The 16,235-nt window shown below is 35.7% G+C and overlaps 1 protein-coding gene and 1 long non-coding RNA gene across 13 annotated transcripts in view; both read right to left on the minus strand.

Moving 5' to 3' along the window:
* Positions 1–15,692, minus strand: part of LOC106139522 (protein tramtrack, beta isoform) — a 154,906-nt gene extending 139,214 nt beyond the window's left edge. For 9 of the 10 annotated variants that reach the window (XM_060946059.1, XM_060946061.1, XM_060946053.1 and 6 more), the window contains exons 1-4: positions 15,535–15,692; positions 15,216–15,450; positions 14,580–15,134; positions 14,429–14,503 (exon numbers count right to left, since the gene is read on the minus strand). In XM_060946059.1, coding sequence (XP_060802042.1) covers positions 14,429–14,503; positions 14,580–15,134; positions 15,216–15,426 — 841 coding nt within the window. In that variant the 5' untranslated portion in view covers positions 15,427–15,450; positions 15,535–15,692. Of the gene's footprint in view, positions 1–762; positions 855–14,428; positions 14,504–14,579; positions 15,135–15,215; positions 15,451–15,534 lie in introns of all 10 variants that reach the window. The other variant, XM_060946058.1, reaches the window with a different exon arrangement.
* On the minus strand, positions 2,604–8,733 carry LOC132902127 (uncharacterized). Of its 3 annotated transcripts, XR_009657021.1 has the most exons (4): positions 8,332–8,733; positions 3,205–3,235; positions 2,925–3,034; positions 2,604–2,736 (listed from the first exon to the last, which is right to left on the minus strand). It is a non-coding gene; the product is annotated as an uncharacterized LOC132902127 (long non-coding RNA). The 3 variants fall into 3 exon arrangements; XR_009657020.1 differs by lacking the exon at positions 3,205–3,235; XR_009657019.1 differs by having other exon boundaries at positions 2,925–3,235.
* Positions 15,693–16,235: the final 543 nt, after the last annotated feature.

The following is a 16,235-nucleotide window of genomic DNA, read 5'->3' on the forward strand; positions in this document are numbered from 1 at the left end:
TAAATAAAATTATTCCAAAACCGACCATGCCCCAAGCTATAAATGCCATGAATAGAAACCTGTTTCTTAATTTTCAATCAAGTCATGCAGCTTGAACACTTTTGAAGATGGCTGTGAATAACATTTACTATTGGGTTTTCACCAAACACCAAACCTAGCAGTGACCCGATACCAGAGGCGGCGTAAGGCGTGGGCCGTGTGACGGCCTCGCAGGGCTAAGGCCCGTAATGATTCTTTTTTATTTAATTTCACGTGCTCCTTATGTATAAATCCCTCTACTTAGACCATCAGAAGGCCTCGCGAAACGTACCACAATAAGTTTAGGCCTTGCGCCGCCACTGCCTGATACTAATAAATGTACTTAAAAAATATTGCAGCCCATTCAATATTAATGATTTAGACAAATTATAAGTTTTAAATAAGACATAGCTTACAGGACCTTCTTAAATTGTGGTCTAATCCAACTCGCTGCTAACAAATTGCATAATTTTACAACCACAAGAGCAACATATAAGACCGCGGTGAAATTAGTATAAAATTAGTGGATTATTCGTCAAGCAAAGACTTCGCTTGAGCAGCGTGTGCTGCTTGGGCGAAGGCACGCTGTGCAGCGGCCGAGGCGGGCGGCAGCGCCGGAGCCGCCACCGCCACCGGCAGCAGCGTCGGCGGCTCATGAGAATGCACGTTACTGAGCGCGAAGATACGATCATGCAACGTATGAGCGTACGCGCGGCAAGTGCGTCGCGTGCACCGCCAACGCACCTTGTTTTTCTCGGGAAATACTTTCTCGGCGTAAAACGAGAATCCTCCGAGCCGCATATGACGACGCCCACGATTCGAAATCACGAACTCAACTGTAAAACACCACCTTTATGCATAACCAAATCCCGATAGTTAATAGAAATTAAACATGCAAGGTTAGTCAGTTTGTTAGTTTACATGCAAGGAGTGGGTGAAATAAGGTAGAACATTTTATTGTCACATTTTTTTATTTGGAATTCGGTATGGTCTCGATAAGGTTTTCTATCCTAGTATGTTCCTCGACGACAGGAGCATGAGGCGGGTGATTGTGCTGGGCGATGCAGGTGACGAGGCTGCCGTCGATGGTGAGCGCGCGAGACAAGCACCCTTGCAAGCGACTGCGACAGTTCCAGTAGACGCGGGCGCCGCGTCGCTTGCGGGCCACGTAGCCATACCCGTTCACCAAGAGCGCCGGTGCGCCGCGCCGTGTCACCGTGTAACCAACTTGCAACCTTTCTGTCCCATAATTGGAGACGGCATCGCAAACAATTTTTGTGAAAATTTGGAAATGATATACTTAACGTGGAAATGAAGAAAAATAATGAAACACAAAAATGTATTTAATTGAAGCTTTACTTATCCTATTAAATCTTACACTATTCGATCACAATCTTATATGTACTATAAATTACAGAAATTTGGAAAAAAAAATATGATCGACTACGCTACGGCACACTTTTTCAGAATTTGAACTTGGTTCATAGCAAAAGTAAAAGTAAATTTGATTCCAAATCAACCACGTTAGTATTAAAACTAACGCTATAATTTAAAGCAAGGGTAGCCTTAGGGCTACCAAGTCACCGGCAGTTTTTCTTTCTAGGGTAACTTCACTGTCTGTCAAATTTAAAAAGACTAAAGCGTGATTTAGACGATTCAAGTTTCTTGTACATTCAAGTGTAATTATTGAATACAATAAATTACGTGCATTAATTGCCCTTCAAGAATTGTACGCAACTGTTTACTTGTGGATACAAGTAAAAAAATTGAACGCAATTATTGAATGCAAGTCTTGACAAAAAATAGTTGCAAATGACTTTTGTTTAGACCAATACAATAATGTTTAGGAGATTTTTGCTTTCAAGTTTTGACTTGTCTAAACAGAGAGTTGTATGTGCGTGTACCATTCATCGGCGGGTTGCTTCAAGTATTGCACGTATTTGCGTTGTCAAATTTTTTTTTCAACGATTAACACACCTTCACTTACTGCACACATGTTGGCAAATGAAAAGAAAACTAATTGAATGCAAGAATCGCCTAAGAAATTTTTGTATGTGCTGTTAACACAAAGAAAATTTTGGTAAGCAAAACTTGCGCAAAAGATCAAAATGTTACGTACTGTTTAGACCATGCAGGTAATTTATTGCTTCAATTTTATTGTATGCAACAGGCAAAAAAACTTGCATCATGTAAATGGCGCTTAAGTCCCTATTCATATTCAGGCTAGTTGTAAATTTTGTAATTAATCTTTTAAAAAAATCAGAATAAATGCACGACCACATCAAATTGCATATTGTCTAATTAGACAAGTTGTAATTACAACTAGCCTCAATCTGGACAAGTATAAGAAAACCTCGATAGAACTTCACGCGAAACAAAACTTACAAACGAAATAATGAAAAGAAATTTCAAAAGTTTTTGGTATCCGCTAGACGGATGGACAGGTCACAACTTCGCCATGTTCATATTTCCGCGCAATCTTTTGCATGTGATTGTCAACGTGATTATGTACAGGATTGGTTATTCGTAGCACATTATTTTTGGATGTTATTCTAGCACGACACCTCTTCCCGTACTCCATACATCTCCAGAATGTCCTCCCGCTTCGCACACTATCGGTCACAAATATGTATGGTTCATAGATCAGTTGCAGATGCCCACTTTTCGTCTGAATGAAGTGTAGTTCCCCCTTCACATGGCTGTTGATTGGCCCTACAACTGAAAAACAGTATTTTGTTAGTATCAGTGTATAGTTATGTCAAAATTTATTCTTAATTTTTCTAGTTATACATTAACTTAAAGTTACAAAAAATCAATTTAAAAATACCTTATTTCTTACATATAGACATAAAACAAAAATTTTTGTATTATTGTGTAGACTCGACGAGTAAGACGACTTACATTACCTATTTAAAATCTTCACCGGCTGTGAACCGATTTTAACTTATCATATGTTCGAATACGTTTCTCTTGAATTGAAACGTAAGTAAAGTACTGAGAACAACACCACCGGTATCTGTGAAATTGAATTGTATTAAATCCAGTAGTATTGTCCGCGAACTTTGTTAAAGAATGTTATTTCTCATCTGAGCTCTTCATCGGAAAAATATCGAAACTGAACAGCGAGTCAAGATAAGATTTATATTTTATCAAAGTTGTGAATGTGTGTGTGTGCCCCAAGCTTACCTTAACTTTGAAGATTCGTTCTGTGTCTTGCCTATAAAAAGACATTGTAAAGACTACAATGGATTCATTCATTCCAATCTAAGACGTCAAAGATAAACATAAGAATTAAAATAAACATAAAAACGACCAAAGAGACCCAGATTTGTACATTTAGTGTTCTGTATCACCATAAAGATGACGACTATAAGGACGGATCGACCTGTGTATAGTAATTGCATGATTTAAGTCTGAATGTAAGTAGAATGGACAACTATTTTCATTTCGTTTGATGGAATCTGAACAAGACATACAACTTGTTTTTATCCGATCCTCCAAAGATTATTATATTATTTTTTGTTATTACGTTACATTACTGGATATGTGATAATTTCAAGAGTGTTACTTGCAATTAGAAATGAATTTCATAACAGACGGCCGAACATATTCCTACGGTACACATAACCCATAAAATCCACCGGCTATCTATGTTATTCTGAATATTAAGAAAGACGACTTAGGTGACTTATTTACTTCAAACGGCTAATTAAGCTTTTTATCACTTATTGTCAACAGGTCAGTAAGGTTATCATTAACAAATTTACGTAAGCGTAAATTTATCATGCGATTAAGTTACTACAACTTAAATAGGTCTAATACCCTGGTTTTCTATTTAGAAAATTTAGAACTTATCTATACTAATATTATAAAGCTGAAGAGTTTGTTCGTTTGTTTTAACGCGCTAATCTCAGGAACTACTGGTTCGATTTTAAAAATTCTTTATGTTTTGAATAGACCATTTATCGAGGAAGGCTTTAGGCTATATAACATCACGCTAGAACTATTAGGAGCGAAGAAATAAAAGAAAATGTGGAAAAAACGGGGAAAGTTTTTCATCCTTGAATGCTTATTGCAAAATATATGTATGAAAGAATTATTCCACTTGAATAATATTAAAAACTCTAGAACCGTTTTTATGGTAATCAAATTTGGTTGAAATTAATGCATTTTTTATTAAGAGTTGTATCAACGTAATAATATGAATCTTTATCCATATAAATGTGTTGTTGATTAAGAGTATTTAATTGTGAACAAAATTGTCTATGACATCAATTTATTTCAATGAACATCTTAAAAGATATAACAATTTAGAAATAACACCGATATAAAATTCACCCGCGCCGCATGAAGTGCAAAACATGACGCTGCAAGGAAGAGAGGAGCCTACCACGCCGCGCGGCTCAGATATTTTATATTTTCCGTTATAGGTAGTTATTCTACTTTATTTTGTTTTGTGAATCCCAACTAATATTATAAACGCAAAATTTTGTTTGTTTGTTGTCTCTTCACGCGTTATCTACTAAAGCAATATTCTTGAAATTTTGCGTATCGATATATAACTTGTTTTAGGGCGGGGCTTCATTTCCGTGATTGAAATTGAAATTCTAGAATAAATGCCTATGTCACTTCCGAAAGTCTATTCTATATATGCGCCAAATTTCGTGAAAATAAGTCTAGTAGCTTTTGAGTATATTGAGTACATATATTCGTTACAAACATACAAAAAATACAAATATTTTCTCTTTATTATTTGCGTGGACTAATAAGAGTCTGGAGAATGACGTCGGGTACTTTTCATAAAGGTTACAAAGACTATAATTCCTGTGGGATTTGCGACTCTTCCACGTGCACGAAGTCGCGGGCAACAGCTAGTTGACGATAGGGCGAAATGAAATATCTACACCTACTAAGCAAAAAAAATCAAATCAAAACAAACATTGACAAACGAAGCTAAACAATATACATAAAATCACGTCTCTTTTCCGGAGGGGTAAGCGGAGACTTACATCCTTCCACTATCCCTTCCCTGCATACTTCTTTAGTATCCACATCCATAACTCTTCATACATGCTCATCGATTTCGGGTACTCGTGACCTGACCTTTCACCAGGTCGTTTTTAATTTATTTATTTAACTATCGATATCGATTTTTCACTCTGTTTGTGTTTCAGTAAGTAAGTTAGTTATTATCTTTTAATTATGCTCGTGTTATTTTATTCCATGTTTTACAGATTCCTGAAGCAGTTTTGTCCAATGGCTGATTACAAACAAACATTATTATATAGCTAACTCTTTATCCCTAATGGGATAGACAGAACGTGATTGTGTAAATTCCGAGGGCTTATACCAACTAGTATTATAAATGCGAAAGTAAGTTTATTTATTTGTTTGTTTGATACCTCTCCACGGGTTATCCACTGAATTAATCTTCAGTGTTTCTTGAAATACCACGTTTACATTAGGGCCTGGAGAAGGACATAGGTTTCTTTTATCTGGGTAAAAACTATAGTTCCCTTGGGATTTGCGAATTCTTTTGTAGGTGGCGTTTAATTTGTTTTTTTTTTTTGTAGATAGTGCTAATTTCGTCGCTTTAGCTTTGTAGACTGCGTTAAATTCGTAGTTTTTTGTAGAAAGCGGTAAATACACGCGGGCGAAGCTGCGGTTAAAAGCTAGTAAATAATAAAAGGTACTTTCTAAAATGGTTAAGTTACTAGCTCTACTACCAACTCTTTTTAGACTCATTTAAAATAATTTGACCACACACACAAATCATATACTTAATGTATTTTATAGTTTTGAATAAGAATTCTACAAATAAAATTGTTTCTATATTTATTAAGTAAACAAGTGTATGACTTTTAAATAAAGTGCATAATCAAGATGATGTGGGATGAGCAGACTTTAACTGTAAAAATTTCAATTTTGCTAGGTACTAGCCCCTTAATTATTTGGGGATTTAAACCTGATTATATGTTCGTATGTATGTATTTTTGGGGCCTCAACCAGTAGCTGGCAACGTAAATTTCAAGCAACCCAAGCAATCCCCTTCATATGGTGCGTGCATTTAGTAAGGGTTATCCTTTAAAAAAATGTTAAACCCTACCTACTCATATTAGAAATGTAAAAAAAAAGATTGTTTGTTTCCTTTCATTCATTCATTAATACAGTCACATCTATATCCCTTGCGGGGTAGACAGAGCCAAAGTCTTGAAGAGACTGGTAGGCCACGTTCAGCTGTTTGGCTTTATGATAGAATTGAGATTCAAATAGTGACATGTTGCTAGCCCATCGCCTAAAATGAGAATCCCAAATTTATAAGCCCTTCCCTTAGTCGCCTCTTACGGCATCCATGGGAAATGATATGGAGTGGTCCTATTCTTTTTTATGTTGGTGCCAGGAACCGCAAGGCACTTTCCTCTCACAGTTAATCCAGTGAACTGATCACCATGAAATCTAGCATATATTATCGTTATCCGTTATCGCACTACCCGTACTTCCATCTCAGTTTGGTCCAAAGGTTCGACTGGCAGAGAATGCCTTGTGGCATTAAGTCCACCTGTTGTACATTTTACGTGCATGAAGTTTAAATAAATAAATAAACATATACCTACCTACTACTTTTTCACACAAAGCAGCGGCCAACTACTAGTTATTAGTTTACAATTAAAGTGCTCGATTTATCTTGTTTTAGTCGTTTCTTATCCTTCATTTGGCTGGTTACTTTTCAGTATGATTTTATGGTTGTGCTTATGAGGGGTAACAGGTATATTTGGTAAGATTTCTCAACAGTAATTATGGTAAGTATGATGGTTGCCACAAGGGTATTAAGAAAGTAAGCGCAATGTTTTTCCTAAGCATGACAGACACAAAGTCATCCACTCCTTAAAACATTAAAAGAAAAAGAAGAAGGAAACCAATAGCATTTTCAACTCAAAATAGCAGGACTTAAGGTAAAAATATTGCCTTAGTGGAAAGATATAGAGGGATCACTTTAAATGAATTTAGGATGTGCGCAGAACCTTTCAAGTGATATTACAAAGGGACGGAAAGGCATGTAAAGATTTGAAGGAGGCCTACTTCTATGTCACACTTGCACACTAATAAAGAGAATGCCAAGCGGATGTATGTAGATACTACAAAATAGCTAATTCTTTTAACAATAAAGAGATTTGAAATTGATTAATTACCATATACCTTTTAATTTAAATTATAGGGCATATATATTTTGCATGTAAACTATTCATAACAAGGTATTATTAGTTACACAGACAGGTAATCAAAAAATACCTGGTGCATTAAATTTTTCTACCCTTCAATTAAAAAGATTGTTAATTTTGTAAAATAATTATACTAAATAACTGTGATTCCCAACCGATAACTAAATGATTTGAAGATTACTGTCTGGCTTTACAGAATAAAGACTATAAAAGTCAATTAAAGGAGAGGCTATGGAACTAAGGATTCTCATACATACATAAAATCATGCCTCTTTCCTGGAGGGATAGGCAGAGACTACCTCTTTCCACTTGCAACAATCTCTGCAAACTTCCTTCACTTCATCCACATTCATACTCTCTTCATGCAAGCTCTGCGGTTTCCGGTACTTTTGACCTGACCCTTTACCAGGACGTCCTTAATTTGATCAAGATATGTTCGTCTAGGTCTTCCCACTCCGGCCTTTCCCTTCACACTCTCCTTGTATATCTACTTAGTCAACCTGCTTTCATTACCATTAGCTCTATCTTCCTGTACAGATTATGACATGATACATGAACAAGTATATTCATGGAGCCTCGATCGCAGCCGCCTTCTACAATATCCTATATAAGTGGAAATGGAGTATTCCTGTATCAGGCCAGAAACTAATGTGGTATCAGGCTGGAAACTAATGTGCACACTCTCAAAACATATATTTTTATTCAGTAAAAAGTGTAGAATCAATTTATACACTTAAATGAGCTAAACAAACGCCCTTGGCCAAACACTGGGACAATAATGACTCTTTTAAGATAATTAACCAGAAATGAGAAAAAATATGACAAAGAACTTATTATAAAATACGTTTAATAATCTACTTTTGTTACCGGGAACAACTCAATAAACATTTTAATTAAAAACGGATTATCATTATCACGTAGGACAACAATTCATACCCATACATTTGTAGGTTATGTTTACAAGCTTCATAGTAAAGTGAATTAATTTTACTACTTGTTAAGTATATCAAGTGAAAATTCATTGAAAAAGATTTTAAATAAATATAATTCAAAGAGATATTTATTGGATCTTCAAAATGAAAGTATAAATTACCTGAAACTCGTTGACAACCTGCAAGTCGTGTTACTTTCCCCAATAACCAGCAATCCAAATGATAAGTAAATACTCGAAATTGTAAAGCATCACATTAGAGACACAATTATATAATCACAATCACTTACAATATTTACTCACATTTATAACAAAATTTAAAACTCAAGTCGTAAACACATTCAAAACAGGAACGATAACACACTTCCAATTAAGGGAGAACTCAATAATGCTGGCACAATTTGGCAATACCAAAACATACTAAGATCACTTTTAATGTAATTTCATTAGAAGTCACTTCACTGTTTAAATATTTCTAGGTAATGTATTAAAATTAGTAAACAATAATTAGTATTCGAGAGTGACACAATTTGTATTGTAACCATAGACCTGACGGCGTGAAGCAGAGGATGACCACAAATAACAAAGATGCGTTCCTTTACGCACCTACAATAAATAAGTGCCATAAATATTAGGCTTTTTGCAGATAAATTTTACGCCGTTAAAAGAATGGGTAAGGATGGGATTTGTGGGACAGTTTTCTTGTTATGAGCCATTTCACATTTATTTCATCGGCGCAGTGCTGCCCTCATTTGAAATAAATCAGTTCTTTCATAACACAGACGAAAAGTTCTAAATCAAATTACAAATAATAGGTATATACTATTTATTTGTTTGGGCGAGAACATTTACAATTTTCATGTTTTAGATAAAATTATTTATTTAAAATGAGGGCTACACTGCGCCGTTGAAAAATGTGAAATAGCTGTTATTAAAGATATAACCTAGCATTTGTTTATAGCGCAAAAGTGGCGGAATGTGCAACTAAGAACACGACACGACAAAATGAGAGAGAGATTAGAAAAATAATTTTTATTACAATAAGTTCGTTCAAAACTTATAAAAGAATACTCCATAGTTGCTTACTCGAGTGTACCCAAGTAAGCAGGCATGGAGTATTCTTTCTTATTTATTTATATATTATATTCACCATAAAAATGGTAAAGAAACAAAACAAAAATAATCTTAAACACATTGCTACCAAATATAAAGTCCCTCAATTTCCTCTGACTGTATGTAAGTACCTATGCGACAATCTCAGAAAGTTTTGGAAAGATTTTTTTTTCCTGTGTAAAATGTTGGAAAGAGGGTTTTCTGAGAAAGGTTCATATCCATAAATGCTATCCCTGCGAAGCTGAAGCGGGTCGCAAGTGCTTAAATAAAATTGAAGTTGAATTAGAATATCAACATCCACCTTCATACAGAGATCACGCCTCTTTCCCGAAATGGTAGGCATCGTGGCAAGTGAAAAAAGGTATCTATTATAGGAGTTTTACCCTTCATGGGGGTTTAAGTACCGACATTGTTGATGACACCGCTTTCTACTACACCTACGCGATGATATGAGTAGACTAGGTAGGTAACTATACACTTATGTAGAAACTAACCAAACTAGTTGGAGAAAATGGGTCATTAAATACCTACTGGTACATGTTTCCAGGATAAATTAATGAGTTGTTTACTAAATCAGTGAAATAAAAAGCTGTAAACAGAAAATTAAAGCGTACAATAATGTCTGGTTTCGGACCATTAACGCCATCTATCGGGCAGGGGAAAGCATCTTAAGTAGGTTCAAACCAGCGTTCCACAAAAATAAGAACCAGGCCTATTTGATAACAACCCAAGCTAATAAAAGCGTAGTAAAAATTAAATTTCAGCCGTTTCAGCAGTAGATAGGTCCACTCCATCTCTCCTTCGCATATTTAAAAGGCTATTAAAGGATGGCAGGTTTTTGCCAGAAAAGGCCGTAACATTTGGTCAAAATCGCTGCATGGTTTAGGCGTTAAGGCCCGAAAGAGTCGATGACATGTACATTTTCAGCCTTGATTCCCTCTGGTGAGTGAATCTGCAGCGTGATCTAGTCCCTTCCAACTGAACCTCGACCACCATGGCATCCGAGCAAATAATTTCTTCGCAGTTTCCTAAAGAATATTAGGATTCGAGACTGGGAGGATATTTAATTCCTCCAGTATGGATTTGTTAGTTTTTGAGTCCAAGAAATTAGCTATGACGGTACCATAGTATTTAATACCCTATTTGAACAGCTCACACCTCTCTAGCGTTTAAATATTTGAAATTTGCCATGTAAGTAGAATCCCTAGGTGCAATAGAAAAGAACATTTCACTTATTTCGCAGTACATACCTAACTTTAATTAACAGGATTTATCGTCCGCGGGTGTTACTAGTCAATAATTAAAATAAAGGGGATTTAAAAAAGTTAACTAATATTTAAGGTTATTTACTCAATTTTATTACTGTACCAATACAAAAAAGAATAGGACCACTCCATCTCTTTCCCATGGAAGACGTAAAAGGCAACTAAGGGATGGGCTTACAAACTTGGGATTCCTTTTTTGGCGATGGGCTAGCAACCTGTCACTATTTGAATCTCAATTATATCAATAAGCTACAATATATGTATGTTATTAATATTGAACAACTACCCCTTTGAGAAAGTGGCGTGATTTTATGTAGGAAACGAATACATAGTATGTACATGTTTATTGTAATCCTTTAAATAAACCTAATTTCTCGTTATTGACCTACCTAATATCTCGTTATCATCGCACCTATAATGGTACCCGGGAGATAAATAGACCTGCAAAAATATCGCAAGAAAGATAAATATATCGTACCTACCTGTTTTTTAAAAGTATGTAGGTTGTCAGTGACATGGACAGTGCGTGAGTTGGAAAAACGGAAGACAGACGCTATAGAGAAGTTGTACTGGAGGAAAGTGCTCAGAATTTCGTGGACAGAGTTCCGCACCAATGTGTCTATACTCCATGAACTCAGAATAATGAGGACTCTGTCAATACTTTGTAATGTTTTACAATACTAAAAACAATACGTTGGCCATGTGTCTTCCCAGAAAAAAATCTTTATGAAGCGACTGGTCGTGCAGGGTAAACTAAGAGGTAACCAGACCACGCAGCCGATCACCAATACGTTGGACTGGCAAAAAAAAAGTCAGCAATCAGATGGGAGTCGCTTCGTGTAAAAACCTGACTCACCCAATCGAGGATCCATGGTCATAGGTATACCCCAAGCTCCTCTTCAGAGTAGTGAGGATGCAACTGGGACTTAAGCCAGGAGAAAAAAAGATTTCGGAACAGGAACAGTGATATTTAGCTTTCATACTATCGTTACTTTTTATAGATAGCCATACTGTCGACTAAAACTATATATACTTTCAATAGTATTATTACAATGTATCTAGTACGAGGGCGACACTGACAGTTTGTAGAAATGGCAATTTGTTACTTATATAATAAAAAAATGAGTTCGGATTTAAAAAATGGAACTCTTTAGCAATAATAATGCGTAAAAATTTCATTCAATTGTCATCATTTTTGCAATTTGGCGGCAAAGTGAAATATGAATTTAACGCGAGAAAATTTTCATGGAATGATTTTTTATAACTTTCGGTGTAAGTTAACTCAACAAGAAAGTTACAATAGACTCCGATTGGCCTTTCATAATGAAGCCCCATCTCGTGCCACTGTTTACAACTGGTTCAATGAATTTAAGCGTGGTCGGTCTAATCTCACCGATGATCTGCGTGAGGGACGGCCTTCTACGGCGACGACTGAAGAAAACAGTGTTGCGCGGCGTATGATAGATGCTGACAAGAGTTACCTATCAGCAGATTCGGACAAGTCTAGGCATTGGTATGAGCCAAATCCATACTTGTTACAAATTATATTTACACATATGTTCATATATAGTGTTACAAAATGCATCTAAATAAATTCACACATATATTTATACGAACACGACTATAAAGTAGATGTTTAATTTAATAAATAATTATATCAAAATACTATTAGTTTCATCTGTATAAATTAAAATAAATTGTTTTTTTTTTCTAAACCGTGAGTATGCAACAAAAAAAATATCCTGGTTTTTTAATTTTTCAATATGTTATTGACGGCCTCTGTGGCGCAGCGGTAGTACGCTTGTCTGTGACATCGGAGGTCCTGGGTTCGAATCCCGGCCAGGGCATGATGAGAAAAGAACTTTTTCTGATTGGCCTGGTTCTTGGATGTTTATCTATATAAGTATTTATAATTTATAATAAAATTTAGTATCGTTGAGTTAGTATCTCGTAACACAAGTCTCAAACTTACTTCGAGGCTAACTCAATCAGTGTAATTTGCCCGGTATATATTTATTATTGCTCTTCGAATTTTGTCAGGAACTGAGGGCGTAATTTTTCTAGTGGTTCCCGTCATAATTTCAAGTTCACCTGTACCACGTTAGAAGCAAATGGGCAGCAATTATTGGCCTATGAAGATTTTATTAATTCCACGTAGCACCTGGCGCTGGTGACCGGCCATTCAGATGTCAGAATGAACCGTCACCCAAAATTATATTATTTCTTCTGATTTACGATAGAAGCAATTGTTTCTTAATGAGAAGCAATGTTTAGTTATACGTTCAATGTGATATACGCTTAGTGACAGTTCATTCTGATGGACACCAACTATCGTTTTCCCAATGGGTAACGCTGTTACACAGTGGCACCTTGTATTCCCGATCAGTAACACTGGTTAAGAATATTTTTTATAAAAGCATTTCTAATGTTTGTTTAATTAGTTCTTAATTGTAAAAGAATAATACATGTAACGAATTAGTGTATAAAATACATATTGTAGTCTTCGATCTTCTCTTTTTGGCCATCCAGTTCGACGAAAACTATTGTTTCAATTGTGCAAATTGAAATACGCCGCAAGTGAGCTGGCGCCGGGTTCAAGTAATTCAGGTAAGTAAATGACAATAATGTAAATAATAAACAATGAAAAACATTAGCGAATCGAATAAACGAACATTAGAAAAGCTTTTATAAAAAATATTCTTAACCAGTGTTACTGATCGGGAATACAAAGTCCCAACTGCGTAACAGTGTTACTCATTGGGAAAACGAGTTGCAATGTGTACCACTGCTACACAACGGATTTTTTTCCCATTGAGTGTTACAGATAGAGGTGCGACTGAATGGGAACAAATTTTACTAGGGTATCGATAATTTTGCTAGTTTCCTGTGTTGCCAAGTTATAAAATGTAGGTACCGATAGTGACTATTGATAACTGCACATACCGATTTTAGTTTTAGATATTGTAAGGAATTTAGAAAAAAAAACCCTTCAAACGTAGTCATAAAAACTTACCTACAATTTCATACAGACCTATAAAAGAACCTGAAATTCATGAAAAAGTACTTGCATAGTAACCTGTAGGTACTTTACTCAAATTACGTGGGTACCCTCACATACTTGTAGTCAACCTAATGAATAGGTATACATTTAGGCCAGTAGGTAACGTAGATATATACCCAAAGCAGTGGGTATATCTGTTACTGCCCAAATGCCTACTTATGCTAATGCCAGTCGAAAAAGAAACCTTGTTACCTTTACCAATTGAAGTGATTGGAACCTGGGAAAAATAACCTTGTAGGGATTGGAACCAGGGAATAACCTTTGTAGGGATTGCAACCTGGGAAAAACCTTTGTAGGGATTGCAACCTGGGAAAAACCTTGCAGGAATTCGATACTAGGATAACCTTTGATTTCAACCGGGAAAACCTTTAGGAAATTTTTACCTGGAAAAACCTTGTTACCTGGGATAAACCTCAAGGAAGGGAAGAGATCGGGATGGAAAATGGGAAGTTTACCATTTTATTAAACGGGTTACCATATTTTACCACGGCTGCGGTAGAACTTTACCATTGCTTACCAATTACCTTTCATGCTTACCAGATTTACCTTTAACCTTTACCGAAAATAATAGCAATGCACCTGTAACAGCACAAAATAAATTTCAAATAACTAAAACTTACTACTACATCCATACTGCACTAGGTACTTAAAAATAAACTTACAAATTTCATTCTAAAACTAGAAGTGAATGAATAACTGTACTATTACAACTACTTGAAACTTTGGAAACAAACAGTTGCTCATTCACGAATATATAGAGGGACAATGTAGTCAGTATTAGTGACCATACTGTCCTATTAAGAGGAAGTAGAAAACCTACCTTGTGCGTCGCCTACAGCTCCACCTTCGCCTCCCCCACTCATATTACCATCGCCAGTCGCCGAACCGTCAAAACCTGCATTATACATAACATGCTTTAGCAACAGTCAATAAAAAATAAATTAATAGGAATCCAGGGAAATTATATTTACCAGTCATTTCCATATTAGAGTCATCTTCGCCAAAATTAGTTTCATCATTGTTAGCGCCATCTTCGTCATCATCCCACATACTTTCATTAACAAATTCAGGTTCCATTTTCGGTGCCACGGCATTGTTTTCGTCCTCGTCTGGTATCGTTACAAATTCCTCTTTCGCCGATCCAGATGGTCCGGCTTCTAAAGGATCTACACATTTCCGTTTCGCGGGCCCACTTTGTGAAGATGATGAGTTATTTGATGCTATTGATGGTCTATTTGGTCGCTTAATTGCTACTGGAGTTGAGGAGGGCTTAGAATCTAAATCAGTCTCTAACTTCATAACAGATTGCCTTTGTTGTGACGACCTCGGGCCTGGCCTCGAAGTCGGCTTTGGTTTGGATGGCGTGGAACTGTCTTCATTTTGATTTCCGGTTAAACCTTTTACTTGAAGTTGTTCCGCTGTACTAATAAACGACGCTAATTCTTCTTGCTTAACATTAACTTCACCTTGATACATAAACTGTAATAAGTCTCTTAACGCAGAATGACTAACATCTTTTAAAAATACTGAAACAAAAAAGTTGAATATTAGACATAGGAAACATGAGGTAAACAGAATATTTTTCATGTAAAAACGCAAGTACATACCTATGGGATGTTGAGTTGGGTTCATTTTGAACATTTCTTGAAAATAAGGAGAACATACTGATAAAACTAATTTGTGTGCCTGTAATAATCTGCCCTCGGCAGCCAACGTTACATCTACTAAGTCTCCACGCGACAGCAGGCCATGAAAACCTGCTGACATATTCGCGTGGAAATTGTTCCAACATAATGAGAATTGTTCGTCCGACGCCATGATGGCGACGCCTTTACGAGGAACCTAAAATAAAACAAATTTGTTAGTAGTCTAAACTTCGAGCTAAAAATTTTAAAATGCACCACACTGCACAATAAAGAAATTTACCTATCCTAAAACTTTGTACTTTATAATTTCGATATTAGAAACATTTGAAAAAAATATAGATTGTTTCTAATTAAGCACTGCACACTATCATCCCACGTTCTCTCCGTTTGAGCGCTGTTCACGATGTGATGACGCAAGGCAACCCGGTCTTGTGTCGTCACAGAAAGAAAATGTTGCCACCAAACATATCAATTACCCAATCTTCATATTTTGTAAAATTTACACGGTAATTCGATAGGTTTTTATTTTAATATGATTCATTACAAATATTGTCATTACATAAAATTATATTATTTATTTTCTAATGGGTTTTTTTAATAAATATGAACGATTTCTCACTCTGCTTGAAAATAACTCTCAGACCGCAACATGGCACGTCAACGCTTAACCACCATTAAGATAGTAAAGAAAGTCGTGACCCATTCAACTTCAACCCAACCCATTGTATGAATGTTTAAGTGTTTCCAATCTTAATGGGACATTATCTTAATAAAACACTTTTACTCAAAGAAAAAGAATGTACCTATACCTATTTCGCATTAAGATAGGAATTATATCCAGACGATGCTGAGGGACGAGCTCGGTCAGAAATAGGGTAATTATGTTCAAAACAAATGATATATTAAATTATTTTTGAAATCCCTAAACTAAAGTAAGTTAAGATGGGAATAATTTTTCCTTTTCCATTGGATTTATTTTGA

Source organism: Amyelois transitella, chromosome 10 (genome assembly GCF_032362555.1).
Source record: "Amyelois transitella isolate CPQ chromosome 10, ilAmyTran1.1, whole genome shotgun sequence".
NCBI classification, from domain to species: Eukaryota; Metazoa; Arthropoda; class Insecta; order Lepidoptera; family Pyralidae; genus Amyelois; species Amyelois transitella.